The sequence below is a fragment of the Antechinus flavipes genome, chromosome 2 (assembly GCF_016432865.1).
Source record: "Antechinus flavipes isolate AdamAnt ecotype Samford, QLD, Australia chromosome 2, AdamAnt_v2, whole genome shotgun sequence".
Lineage (NCBI taxonomy): Eukaryota > Metazoa > Chordata > Mammalia > Dasyuromorphia > Dasyuridae > Antechinus > Antechinus flavipes.
Window position 1 is genome coordinate 619,029,740 of NC_067399.1, and position 14,765 is coordinate 619,044,504.

The window sequence follows — 14,765 nt, forward strand, 5'->3', positions numbered from 1 at the left end:
TTGTTAAAATCAATAAATGATACAGTTGCTCCTGAGGTTTATGAATCATGTAATAATGTATTATGAGACCAAGATAAATTCCTAACCCATAATAGAAAACCTAAAATCAGGAGATTTGAGTTTTACTTGAAATTGACGAGAACTGAATGACCTCTTGAGCCAATCACTTAATTTCTCTGGGTTTTGGTTTTCTCCTTTATAAAATGAAAGAGAAAGTCTGAACAATCTCCAGAAATCCTTTTCAGTTTTAACATTCTAGAAATTCCTTACCTCAAATGATTAACTGTCAGAGTAGAAATCTGGGGTATCCTGGTGCCTGATGGGGTTCAGATATTTTGTAGAAGTTAAGTTCCTCCCATAAATCACATGATGAAATTGGGTTTTTTTTCTTCCTACATATAAGGCCACCCTTTGTTCTTTTCCTGTTTATGGGTACATTGTGTTTTAGAACAGATAATTAGCTTTTGTTCTCTTGCACCCCCTTAAATTTTAGCACAGTATCATTTGTGGCTTAATCAAAGACTTCTTCAACAATGAAGACTATGTTATTTGATTAGTCCCAAGGAAAGTGTAGTTGCCACAATGATTTCAGTGCCATATGGGAGAACAGCTGTAGATAAAAAGCTGCCCACAGGAGTAGTTTCCTACCCAAGAAAACAATGAGGAAATGAAGAGTGAATCTTCAGTGTATTTTAGTGATTCTGAGTCAGACAAAGTTCCTCATGGCATTAATCACAGATTATTTCCTGATGTCTCAATGTACTTTCTCAGGCAATAGGACTTTTGCCTTTGTCTCTGCACCCAATATGAGACTTCCCAGTTGCATTTACTCTCTGCAAATTCACCAGTATCAGAGACATCTCTGGTCTGACTCAGAAATGAACATGAGCGAACCACAATTAGAGTGAAAAAATCAGAATTATTTTTCTTTATTTGGTGGAATTTTTTTACACCTACAACTCCAATATTTTTACTCATCACCACCATATTAATGTTGTCTCTTGCTAATTGATTCAGTTCATTTGTCCATTCATTCATTCAATAAACACGTACTATATATAATTTATTGTACTAGACTCTGACAGAAATACAAAGAAAGATAATGTCTTCTCACAAGAAAATTTTAATCTAGTAGGTCAGATAATATATATATGTATATGTATATATATGCATATATATATAAGCAAATAACTGTAATATAATAAAGAAGATGAGTGAGTCCACAATAGTTATGAACAGTTCTATAAGAATTCATAGATGGGTATGGGAGAATAGAAGAAGAATTTAAGGGTAAGATGACAATTGATAAGTATAGAAAATTTCACTAGATGCAAATGGACAGTAAGGGCATCTTAAGTACAGAGAAGAACTTGAACAAATGGATAAAAGTGGGAAAGCTGAGTGTGTTCAAAGATGCCACATAGTCCAATTGGGCTGAAGCACAAGGTATTTAAGTGAACATAATACAAGATAAAACTAGAAAGAAAGGTTTTGGTCAGTTTCTAGAAGATCTTGAATGCTGAATTTGGATTTTATTTAATAATTCATGGAAAGCTTTTTGAGCAGGGAAATAATGTGATTGGAACCATGCATTAGAGAGGTCTCTTTGAGAGGATGTGGAAGATATTGAATGATGGCTAAGATGTCCTCAATGCTCCCCTGAAACTCTCTGAATATTGGAGGAATTGGGTACAGAAGGAGAATGTTATGTTCTCTGACATTTTGTTCTTTCTTCTAGCAATCTCATGAGTTTAATTGCTATACCTGTGATTAATTGCTTATATTTTGCTGCCCCAAGGAGCAGCAAACAGTGCTCCCGAGATCAAGGTCACGGGTTGGATAATCATGTGGTCAAATCACTGAATTCAGAGCACTTTCCTCCTCGTTTATATACTTACTTTCCTTGACCTAGACTTGTGACTTTTTTCCATGCATTCTACTTCCTTGTGTGAAAACTCCCTCTACTTATATAAGTTGCCTTATATTGTCTTACAGACAAGTCATGGTCTTAGAAAATTAACTAGGAGAATTGAGGAGTTAAATGACTTGTCCAGGGTCACACAGTTGCTATAGATAAGAGACAGAACTCAAATTAGGCCTTTTGGAATTTGAAGCAGGCTCTCTAGCCACTATATTATACTGCCTGTAGATATAGCTGCACATATGTTATATCCTAATTTATACTGCATTTATCTATTTATTTTTCCTATTCCACTTAGTCCTACTAAAACAGACTCTCCTGGAAGAGTAGATGCTAGGACATAATCTTAGCCAGTACTCACTCAGCACAGTCTACTGAACATCGAAATAGTCAGTACTGATTGAATGGCAGCCAAGGTGGCTAGTGACTATGTCATCATAGAAAGACTTAGGATCTGGATAACAGACCACTCCCAAATAATTCAGAGGTAGGGGTATGCTAGAGTCAACTCCAACATCTAACAAGAGGTGATTATTAAATTTTTCAATTGGATATTCATCTTGGAAATCTACAAATGCTATAAATCAGGACTTATTGTCGTGTTGATTGGCTAGATTTAAGAAAGGGATGGAGAAGAGTTTCCCATGCCCTGTGATTTGATTTTCTTTTAAAATTTCTTTTTTTATTAAAGCTTTTTATTTTCAAAACAAACACATGGATAATTTTTCAACATTGACCTTAGCAAAAACTTGTGTTCCAATTTTCTCCTCTTCCCCCCATTCCCTTTCCTAGATAGCAAATTATCCAATATATATCAAACATGGTAAAATATATGTTAAATCCAATATATTTATTGGATACATATTTAAATAATTATCTTGATGCACTAGAAAAATCAAATCAAAAAGGAAAAATGGGAAAGAAAATAAAATGCAAGCAAACAATAACAAAAAAGTGAATGTGGACCTATGTTGTTATCCCCACTCAGTTCCCACGGACCTCTCTCTGGGTGTAGATGGCTCTCTTTATTACAGGATCATTGGAACTGGCTGAATTATCTCACTGCTGGAAAGAGCCACATCCATCAGAATTGATAATTGTATAATCTTGTTGTTGCCACGTACAATGATTTACTGGTTTTGCTCATCTCACTCAACATCAGTTCATGTAAATCTCTCCAGGTTTCTGAAATCATCCCGCTGATTGTTTCTTATAGAACAATAATATTCAATAATATTCATATACCATAACAGCCATTTTCTAACTGATAGGCATCCACTCAGTTTCCAGTTTTTTCCCCTACAAATTTCTAATCCATAGGATCTTACCTATCCTTTCTCTAAGACCTGTCAGTGTCCAACCTCCCATGCAGTTGACATCCCTTCTTCAACATTCCTATAAACTGGTGTTTCTCATGGGTGACCAAGGAATAGCCATCTACATGTATAAAATGCTATCAGCCCCCTTCCCCACCCCCCCTGTTAGCTTCATTATGCCTAAGAATATATAACTAACCCGTAAAGATGTTCTTTTTCTCTCCACTAACCAATGATTGTGAAGTGGTCTATGTTGGTTGGTGTCTGCCCCTACGGGAGTCGCATCCTTGCTTCTAGGTGAGCAGAGAATCTGCTTCAAATCAGACTTTTCTATCAAAGGTGGTAATTTACATAGAAGTCAAAAGATTCAATTGATTCACTCATTTTCTGACTCAACTGATCTGTTGCTTTGTGTCATGTAAGTCACAGTCCTAGAGTAATAGACCCTTGAAGAGCAGGAGCTGCATACATCGATTTACTCTGTGGTCCTTAGCTGAGAACCATGCAGAGAGAGTCATTTCATAAATGCTTTTTGAACATAATGATGATGGTTATGGCTTTGCTATCTAATTCAGGACCACTGTACTCTGATAGAGCAGCCAAGCAGGAAAAAAAAAAAATCAGCAAAGGAGCCAGACCTTTTTTAATGTGACCACAAGCACATTATTTTTAATTAAAACCCTCTTGGGCTTAACAGCTGAGAATAAAGAGAAGCTCAGAAGGCAGGATGCTCCTAGATTTACCTTCATCTTCATCTAGTGGTCCATCCAGATCAAACATAACATTAAATTAGGATCTATATGGTACCCAAAATGACTACACAGCAGGTGTAAATCTAACTACTCCTAAGTACTACACCTGATCTGAATTAAGATAATGCCCTTTGAGGAACTTGCACTGGAGGCAGAAAAGAACAGGGTTTTTGTATATTTTTTTTGTCTTTTAAAGCCCTTGAAAACCTAGCTCCTTTTATATTTTTTGGTGTATTGGTCAATTTGATCTTTTTAGAAGGCACTCCATTTCCCAGGCATGTTCACTGTTAGGCCCCCATGCCTCTCCTTCTTTTCCTCTACACTCCTGGCTTCCTGGATTCCTCAAGTCCCTAAAATCCTAGTTTCTGCAAGAAGCTTTTCCAGGTTCTCCTTAAAGCTCCTACATTAATGAGCCTTCTCAGATGATCTCCAATTTGTTTTGTATATATTGTTTGTACATAATCATTTCTTGTTGTGTCTCCCCTTCTTTCCCTCCTCCCAATTAGATTGGGGAGCTTCTTAAGGAAAAGGCTATATTTTCTTTCTTTGAATCTCTAATATTTAGAAAAACTCTTGGTTTTTAAAAAATATTTATTGAATTGGCTCCTTTTAGTTACTGTTTCGGTGTTGTGTTATATTTTGATGTCACGGTTAGTTTGAAACCAATCTGGTTACAACTCAAATCTGTTGATACTGGTATATACCTGGCTTATATTCTATGAATGGCACATTTTTTCCTCCATACCAATTCATTTCTCAGTGTCCTTTTCATAAGTGGAAGGATATGAGACAATTTAAATGCTTTCCCAAAACTCAGACACTTCTTTACCTGCTCTATTCATACCTATGTCAACATTATATATTAAGAAAACTCATGTGAAGACATTTAGGAAGCAGAAAGAGAAATTATAGGGGAATGCATCTGGGTGGAGATTGACAGAGGCAGTAATAAAAGTAATAGTGCCATTGGAGTATACTAAGGATCACCTGAACAGAAAGAAGAAATAGATGATTTTGAAAAAGTGATCTTGAGTTATAGACTCATAGAATCATAGATTTAGACCTGGATAGACCTTGGAGATCATGGAATCCAACTCTTTCATTTTATAGATGAGGAAACTGCTACCTAGAGAGAGTAAATGCTTTACTCAGAGTTACAAAAGTGGTAAGATCATGAGGCAGCATTCAAAAGCAAGTCTTCTTCAGAAAATCCATTTCTCTCTTTTCTATGCCATTGTGTACTGGATATTTAGCCTGATAGAGATAAGACACATGGAATACAAATGGATGGGGACTATGGGAGATGATTCCAAATATATATAAAGGATTGTGACTTTGATAACGGCTCGTAATTGTTGTTTGACCCCAAAGGGCAGAAGCAGAAACAACAGATGAGAATCTACCTAGATTTGCCTAGATCAAACCTGGTTTGATTTCATTTGATGTTGGGGAATTTTTTCTTTTACAAAAATTAGAGCAATCCAAAAATGTAATGGACTGTTTTATGAGGAAATAGGTTTCCTTTCATTAGAGATTTTTTAGGGAAGAATGAAAGTCTACTTTTTAGATATGCTTTATAGAAGATTTTCTTCAAGAACTTTAAATTAGATTGCTTCTGAAGTTCTTTTCAACTATGGGATTCAGTAATTTAGGGTTGGCAGAATTGATGGGCTTTATTCTTCCCTTAGTAAAGGAGGAAATGTAGAATGATAAGCTGTGACAAAATAAAAAATTATGACAAACATAAACACATGAATGAATGCACACATACATGCACATGTACATATTCATATTATATATCATAATACATATATATAAGGCACACATATTATATTTACACACATAGACACAAATCTTGTTACTTTGTAGTATACTTTGTATATCTTTTCTCTTAAGGGAATAGTAACAACAATAATCATAATATTTTACATATTCCCGGAGGGCAGGGATCATATATTTTATCATCTTTGTATGTCCAGGAATTAAAGAAGTCATTTGCACTTAGCTATTACTTAATAAATAAGAATAATTTATGGTGAGATAGTGCTTTATTCTTTATAAATCCCTTTCCCATTCATTCTTATTTCATTCTTATTAGGGTTTTCTGAAGGAATTTGTGCAAATATTATGATTGCCTGCTCTAAATTGGTGAACCTAGAATTCCATCTCAAAGATGAGGAAACAAGTTTTCAGCCTTGTCCAAGGCTGAAAAATAGGAAACAGTGAATACTGTACTCTGTCTACTGTTGCTAGGGAGATGCTGGAGTTGATTGAATAAGAGATGGGGGCAAGAGAGCTTACCATGGTCAAACCTGAATTTTAGGAAGATCATTTTCAACAGTGAATAGAGCATGAACTGGAAGGGAGAAACTTGAGGCAAGCTGACCCAGCAGTAGACTCTTAAAATAGTCTGGTATGAGGGGGTAAGATCTTGCACCAGAGTGGTTGAAGTGAGATGTGAGAGGAGAGAAGGGGGTATGTAAAAAAGATGTTACAAAGTTCACAATGACAGGGCTTGAAAACGGTTTGGATAGGGAATAGGAGGCAAGTGAAAGGCAGGGAAGAGTTGATGATGGTACTTAGGTTATGAGCCTAGGCAACTGAATGCATGGTAGTACCTTCAATAGTAATAAAGAAATTAAGCCAAGAAGATATGAGGTTTTTTAGGTGAGGGGACAAGACATGTTGAACTTAAGAACATCTAATTACATATGACCAATGGACAGTTGAAAATTTGAGTCTGTAGGTTGGAGTAATTGGGTCATATAATATCTTTTGCAGTTGCTTATAAATATAAGCAAATGAATATGGCTAGTCTCCAATGGAAAGTAAGTCCCTTGAGATCAGGGACAATTAAGTTTTTGTCTTTATATACCCAGTGTAATAGTACCTAGCACACAGTAAGCGCTTAATAAATGCCTATTTGATTGAGTTGAATTGGAAACAATTCAATCATAGAAAGGAATATCTGCTTAAATATTAATTTTTGCAAAGCTGGAAATCCGTCAGGGGATATTTGTACTCACATTAATCTAAATGTCTAGAGAGTGATTCTGCTTACTTTGTTCATACTTTATCTGCAAAACTTGGCAAAGATCTTATTCTTAAATGATTGCTTAAAAAACAGGGACATTATTGTGTTGCTTATCTTATCTATCACTTTCCACAGAAAGGCAATGGATTCTGCCATAATGGAAGCCAGGAGATCTGGATTCTTATGCAAATTCTGCTTCTCAACAGTTGTATGACCTTCATCAAGTCAGTTTTCTTGCTTTCTGAGTTTCAGGTCCCTCATGTATGATATGAGCTTTTTAGAATAGCCTCCAACATCCCTTACAGCTCTAAGTCTATAATGCTCAGTGCTCATTATTATAATTAGCTAGCATTTATAAAGTACATTAAGATTTGCAGAGAGTTCTACATATGTTATCCCATTTGATTTTCACAGTAACCCTGGGAGGTAGATGGTATTATTATTCCAGTTTTATAGGTAAGGAAACTGAGGAAAACAGGGATGAGTGCCTTGCCCAGGGTAACATAGTAAGTATCTGAGGTCAGACTTTATAGCTCTTGAAGATGAATCTTTTTGGCTTCAAGTCCAGCCCTCTGTGTACTCTGGCACCATCTAGCTGCTTCATTCACAGTGTCTATAATCCCCAAACCCCACTCACTGATTCAGTGGTCCTTCTTCCCATTTTGTTTCATATTTTCCCACCCTCTAGCATCCTAACTCAGGGGCTATTACTATGGCTTTTTTCTTTATTTTTACACTGAAGCCTTTCCAATTAAAAAGAAAGAAATATGATTAAATTTGCAAAGTTGAGAGATATTCTTCAAGTCCCTTTGTATTCCTTTCCAAGAAACAACAATTTACCCACAGAGCATAGATAACACGATTCCCTGGCCATGGAGAAAGACAAATGTTGAGGACTCATTATAGGTTACTAAAAAATCCTCCCTGCTCTCCAAAGCTTCTGAAAGTAAGATACATAGTCCTATGTCAGTATAGCTCAGACCTCTTATAACCAGCTCTCCAGGAGAATCTTCATTTGGCTAGTAATATACTCTAGTGGACTGTTACTTAGTCTTAATAACAGAATGGGTGTTGCCTAGACAAACTGAGACATGGGAAAGATCTTAACTTTAGGAGACTAAAGTCTCCAATTGCATCTGGGGCCATCTCCAGTCATCTGGATCTATATCTGGCCACTGGACCCAGATGACTCTGGAGGAAAGAGTGAGACTGATTACTTTAACAACTCTGTCTCACTTAAATCCAAATCATTTCCAAGTCAAAACATCATGTCCTGGTCCTCATGTCACTGGTCCTCTTGAAGAACAAAGGATAAAAAAATAGCAATGTTAGTAGATCTGCTTTTTTAGAAATACCTTGGACTTGTCTACATTGAAATAAGGGAAATAAGCCCTTATAAAGCACATATTATGTGCCACGCACTATGTTAAATGCTTTATAAATATTATCTCATTTGATTCCCTATGAGGTAGGTAATATTATCTCTGTTTTACAGATGAGGAAACTGTGGCAAACACAATTAAGTGCCTGGCTTAGTGTCACACAATTAATAAGTGTCTGAAATCAAATTTGTACTAGGAACTTCTTGACTCTAGGTCCAGCACTAACCATAGCATAACCCAGCTATCTTTGATGAGCCATTCTCTACTAGTTCTATAAAACTAGTTCCATAAAACACAGTTTACAGCAGAATAAAGGAATATGTTTATAAATGAATACCAATTGCCTGCAGCCCATTGACTTGGGGATAAGACTCATTTGATTGCCATTGACCACCAGTCTTTACTTCTCTGACTTCCCTTCTCAGTAATCCAAGAAGAGAACCCTTATCTAAAGTCACTGACATTGTTAAAACTGTTACCTATCTCCCTATCCTCAAGGCCTGTACAACTTAGCTTTCATCTCTCCGGAAGGGCTAGGAGAAGGGAAACTGAGGGCTCTCATTCCCTTCATTGTTCCTACTGAATTCTTTACTTCTGCTATATAGCTGAGGCAAGGTCTCTGTTCTCTCCCTACTCTTTTTCCCCCCAACCCTAATGTGTTCTTCTCCATCTTTCCAAAGTGATCTTCTGAGACCCACCATGTCATATTTCCTTGCCTCCTGAGATCACTAAAACTCAGAATCGACACTTCCCCTTTTAAGAAAGTGTTATAATTGTAATGTACTCCCTTATCACTTTCAGATACTCTTCAGTCAGTTTGGCTCACCTAAGTAAATCCCTCCCAGGTCTCTGTTATTTCTCAAATCAGAATAGCCCTCCCTAGCCACTCCACTACTCAAACATGTTATCTCCTTTCATTACAATATAAGCTCCTTGAAGTCTGGGGCCATCTTGACTTTATATTTGCATATCTATCTTTTTACACAGTGCTTGGCACATAGCAAGTACTTGGCAAATGCTCATCCATTCATTCCTTCAAGTGCTCTCAACTATTGTCCCAAAAGGTGTTAAAGTCCCAAAGAAACCCCATCACTATTATTAGCATCACAGAGCTATTCCCTTTTACATTAGCACACGGAGGATACTGTGGGAATCTAAAAAGAAGGTAAGGATTTGTTCTGATTTTTTAATTGAACCCTGAGCCCTCTAAGATTTCACAGCATTATAAAAGTCAGACTCAGAAAAAGCTGAACTGTTAGCCATAAAATGCCCAGATTTGGATTCAGAGAAGGAGACTGAATGATTCAGTGACAAGCCATGAAGTGCATATAAAGAAAAGAATTATTAGCATTAAATGATCGGTAATTTGATGTGTTGGGAGCCGAACATTGAGACCCCATACAGATCATTTAAAAATTAAGAGACTGCTGAGCAAAGGAATAGGCTGTTGGCAGTGCACCTTATTAACTCAGAAAGAATGGTTGTGATATGTAAATAGTGGTAGTTAGCATTCCTCCCAGAGATCTCCCCACTCCTAATGTTCTCCGGAGGAACAGAAAACTGGAGTGGGTGCAATTTAGCTCTAAGAGAAAAATATCTCTCCACACTGGGGAAAGAGATTTTTACATAATTCCTCCTAGGCAGGCCAGGGAGGAAAAATAGAAGGCAGCAAAATTAATTGACTCCTCTCCTCCCTCCTCCTCCCATGATCTGTTTTAAATTGTTGCATCATTTCTTTGTCCCTTATCTATCAGGCTCTGTGAGGAGCATTCTCTCCCTCCTGCTTCCATGAAAATCTCCCCAAATGGCTTTGAAAATGACCAGATTCAGGCATTTAGACGGAATTCTGAGATGGCTCCCTCCCAGCCCTGCCTGCATGGCAGTCCGAGGGAGAGACTTATCTCTGATCTCCTAATCGTGGCCACCTTGTAGCATTTCCATGGTGGCCATACTGGAGCTGGCTCTTTTTTCTCCCTCTCTCCCCTTGCCTGCTCTCTTCCTGCCTCTCCCTTTCTCATGCTCATTCCCACCCCCCCACCCCTTGCTGAAATACAAGCCCAGCAGTGATTCAGCCCCATCTCACTCAATGCATTACTCAGTGGGCAGCCTGACACAACACTTCCCTGCGGACCAGTGCACTTATTATTTCTCCTAATGTAGGACCTTATCAGATCTGCTATGAGCCTCATGCTCTCAGTGCCCTTCCCCCATCCCCCCAATGACAGCCTCCACCCCTCCCATCTTCTCCTCTAACTCAGCCTTGGACAGGATCTCAGATTCTCGCTCTTGATTTGATTCTTGTGGAGTCCGAGCTTCCGTTCTGCACAAATAGTGCATGGGACTGGGGACACGAGCCTTAAGGCTCCTGCTTCTCTTACTGAGGCATATTAATAACATTGAAGTGTGGCCAATTAGGGGAAAGAGCCAGGTCCAGCCCCTTATGTCTATGCTCTAGTGATTTATCGACAGTAATTACTGAGGCACTTAATGGTTAGTTTGGATGGGAATTAATTCTTGGCCGGATAAATAATACATTAAGGTTTATTTAGTCAAATGCAAGACATCCCTTCCAAGGCCAGTTGTGAAAGTGAAGAGAACTGAACCTCACTGGGGAAGCCGGGCTCTGGGAAAGTACTGCCAGTGGGACGGGATATGTCACGATGAGATGCAACAGGGAGAGAGGCAACAAGCCAGGAGGTTGACAGCATGCTCAGAACTATAAGGAAGAACACCCCGGAAGCAGGAATATGTTGAGTCCAAAGATAAGACAGGCAAGAAGAGGTAAGTAAAACTTTTATGCCTATTATGCTCCCCCCCAAAAAACCTAAACCATTATATTTCTCTAATTACATTAACCTTTATGAAAATTGTGAATTGTCCTCCCCCACCCCATCCCTTCTTACACATTGCTGATGGGTGTTAAATTAAGGCTTTCGTTCAATGCTCCAGATGCTTTGTGGCAGGTGTTTTTCCGGAGGCTCTAGAGGCTCTCAACTTCAGGGATGTAGCATCCTTTATGAGCCACTCTGCTATCCCATGAGCTCAGTGGAAGAGCAGCACGGGTTCCAGAGGCAATCAGAGATTGTCCACCTGAAGAGGGCACTTAGTTTGTTTGCTGGTATCCAAGAGGGTTCATTCTTTACCCGTGTGCAATTTACATGACTAACAGCCCTTCCCATCTTAGACCACTTATGGGGTTCCCTCTGTCTTTTACTCTCTCAGGGTAATCATGTGGCATGTTACTGCAGAGCAACTTTAAGTTTGTAAAACTTTTTTTTTCTTTTTAAAAAGGAAGAAAAGTCCAGTTTTCACTATCACAAATACATATTAGTCTGCAGAACACATTTCCTAGTTGAATGTAGTTTTTGGCTTCCATGTAGATCAGGTATTAGGTTCTTGTTAAAACAATCTAGTGGCTATTCCCAAGAGGTCTAACTAGAGTGCAGTCTGGAAGCCAGGTGGCTGGAGCAAAGGGAGGAAGCTATTAGGGGGGCTTTATTACTTCCAGCACCACAGACAGAGGAGAAGCAGCCTCTGTCCACTGCTGGAAAAGACAAAGAGAAAGGTATCGTGGCAAGGAAAAAACTTGGGCTGAAGATGGCATGGGAGGATGCAATTCATGATAAAAGACAAGCAGATGATCTAGGCTGGGTGTGTGAGCCCTTTTCTCCAATGTAGAACAGGTTGGAGTGAGTGAATATATAAACACACAGGGGAAATCACAGCTCCTTCTTATACCCTGAGGTGCTTAGCTGGAGGGAAAGCCCATTTTACCTTGTTCTATTTACACCCCCATATATCTTCCTAACAAAAAAATATAATTTACTGTTTATCAATCAGTTACTTTATGGTGATTAACTGGGAAAACATACACTCCCTACAGAGTTTGTGGGAAGAAGAATGTACTCTGACTGACCACCTGCCATACCTAATATTAAAGTGAAGGCAAAACCTATGTGAGACTGATAGCAGAAAACACTCAATCTGATTCCACTTAGAAATCCATTTGTTTTTAGCACTATCTGACCAATCTATAGAGTTCATACAACTGCATTTTTTTCCTTTTAATGTGTTCTCCTTATGAAATGATTTTGTATATACTATACATTTGCTTATTTGAGTACATGTTTTATCTCCATATCATTATCACCTAGCCAATGAAAAATAAGTTCCATGAAGATATTATTCTGCCTTAGTAACCAACACCTAAGTCACCCAAGAAATGTCACTTAAGCTCTCCTACAAGCTAGCAACTTTTATTGTTGCTCTAGGCAATTTTCTTAGACTAAAAATTGCAGAAAAGGTGCTGACCTGCCTTGGTAGAGGAGATTTCATCTTCTAGAAGTTTCCTGATGAAATGATAGCCTAGTTCTTTTTCTTATCCCTATTTCTATCCCTTATACCTGTCTCTGCAACACCTAGCACAGGGATTTGCATACAGTAAGCATTTACCACATATGTGAGGAATTTAGTAAATCAACAAGCATTTATTAAATGCCAAATATGTGCCAGACATCGTGCTAGGTGCTAGAAAAACAAATACCAAAGAATGAAAGAGGGCCTACTCATTAGGAGCTTACATCCTGATAGAGAAGACAGTAAGTAACAGGAAAAAAAATGCAATGTTGTTAAGTACCAAATAGTTTGGGATGAGGGAGATTAGCAATTAGTGGGATCAGAAAGGCTTCATGCAGATGGTATCTAAGCTATGTTTTGAAGGAAGAAAGGGATTCCATAGACCAGAGGTGAGAAGGGAGTGTATTTCTACTATAGGAATGACAATCACAAAGGCACTGTGATAGAAAATAAAGTGTTTTATGTGAGGAACAGAGAAAAGGTCAGTTTGTCTAAATCACAGAGAGCAGAATGGGGAATAAAATACAATGAAACTAAAAAGATAGGTTACATCTAGGTTGTAAGAGTCTTTAAAAGCTAAATAGAAAGGGTTATATTTTGTTAGAGAGGCCACAGAAAACCACTGGGGTTTAATTGAGTCAGGAAGTGAAATTTGAGTTAAAATGAGCAATTAGGAGACTGTTACAATAATCTAGATGAGAGGTGATTAGGGCTGAACTAAGGGTGTAATTGTGTGAGTAAAGAAAAGGTATACGATGTTAGAATTGAATTAAATAGATTTGAAATACTGGTAGACTACTAACCCATATTACCATTTCTGGTAATAATATATGTACATCAACAAGCTTGATTTATACCAATGACAACTTTAACTAGTGCTACTAAGTGATCCTTAATTCAGCTGAGCTCAATAGCATACTAGAAAGATGGACATAGCAGACACTGAATAAATATTTGTTGATAACGTGTGTGTGTGTGTGTGTGTGTGTGTGTGTGTGTGTGTGTGTGTGTATGGAGAGTTGGGAGAGGAGGGAGGGAGATGGTGAGAAAGAAGAAAGTAGAAAGAAAGAAAGCCAGGGAGAGACAGACATAGAGACAGAGAAGAAAGAAAGAGTGAATGACTGAGAAATAGAGAGAGAAAGAGAAGAGAGAAGGAGGGAGAAGACAAAGAGACAGAGACAGAGATAGATATAGAAATATGCTAGGTGCTAGACACATAAATGTAAATGTCACATAGCCCCTAATCTCAAAGTACTACCTTCTATTAGAGGAAGGGGAACAATAGTACGCTAGAATCAACTCCATGGCCTCTGATTATTCTATTTTCAATGTAAGCATTTGCACCTCAAAAATCAGCAAATGCTAGAAATAAGGATTCAATTTATGATTTTATTGATGGTCTAGATTTAAGAAAGTAATAGAGAAAATGTTAGTACATATTAAAATTAAATCTTGCATGTATTTTTTTGAAAAGCAAGTTGCTAAACATTTACCAGCAAACCTTGAGGAAGAAGATATATGCATGTACACAGAATAGTATAAAATAAGATACAATGAGGAAAGGGAGAGATACAGAGATGCTCTAGGAATATCTGAGAAGGAGATAACTGTAACCTAGGGGAATTTCACATCTAGTAGGCTGTTTCCCATGCATTAGGAATAATGTGCAACATTTAAAGTGGCTCTACCCATGAGTTCAGAACAGATTCCAATAGAAGATCAAAGTAGTGATGTTGGCTGGTGCCAGCCTGGTGATTCTCACAAAGAATTATCTTCTATTCTCCAATTGGTCATAGTCCAGTTCTCTACTAAGCAAACATCCTTCTCCTTTGCCTTTTAGGCAAAGTCTTGTTACTGTTCATCCAAATCTTCATTTTTCAACTTCAATTGTCAGCAAAATAAGTTGCTCACCTCAAGTGAAAGTATGGGTTTTTGGGGAATATAAGCAGCTTTTCACTGGACTAAAATCATCTCTATGTTGACCACTAGCTTGTCACCTCTAAC

At 37.9% G+C, this 14,765-nt stretch overlaps 1 protein-coding gene across 3 annotated transcripts in view; it reads left to right on the plus strand.

Moving 5' to 3' along the window:
* ARHGAP22 (Rho GTPase activating protein 22) overlaps positions 1–14,765 on the plus strand; it is a 402,535-nt gene that overhangs the window by 34,398 nt on the left and 353,372 nt on the right. Inside the window, exon 1 of one of the 3 annotated variants that reach the window (XM_051981884.1) lies at positions 9,954–11,186. The exons of the other annotated variants lie outside the window; for them this stretch is intronic. Coding sequence (XP_051837844.1) covers positions 11,153–11,186 — 34 coding nt within the window. The 5' untranslated portion in view covers positions 9,954–11,152. Of the gene's footprint in view, positions 1–9,953; positions 11,187–14,765 lie in introns of those variants that run through there. 3 annotated transcript variants of the gene reach the window in all.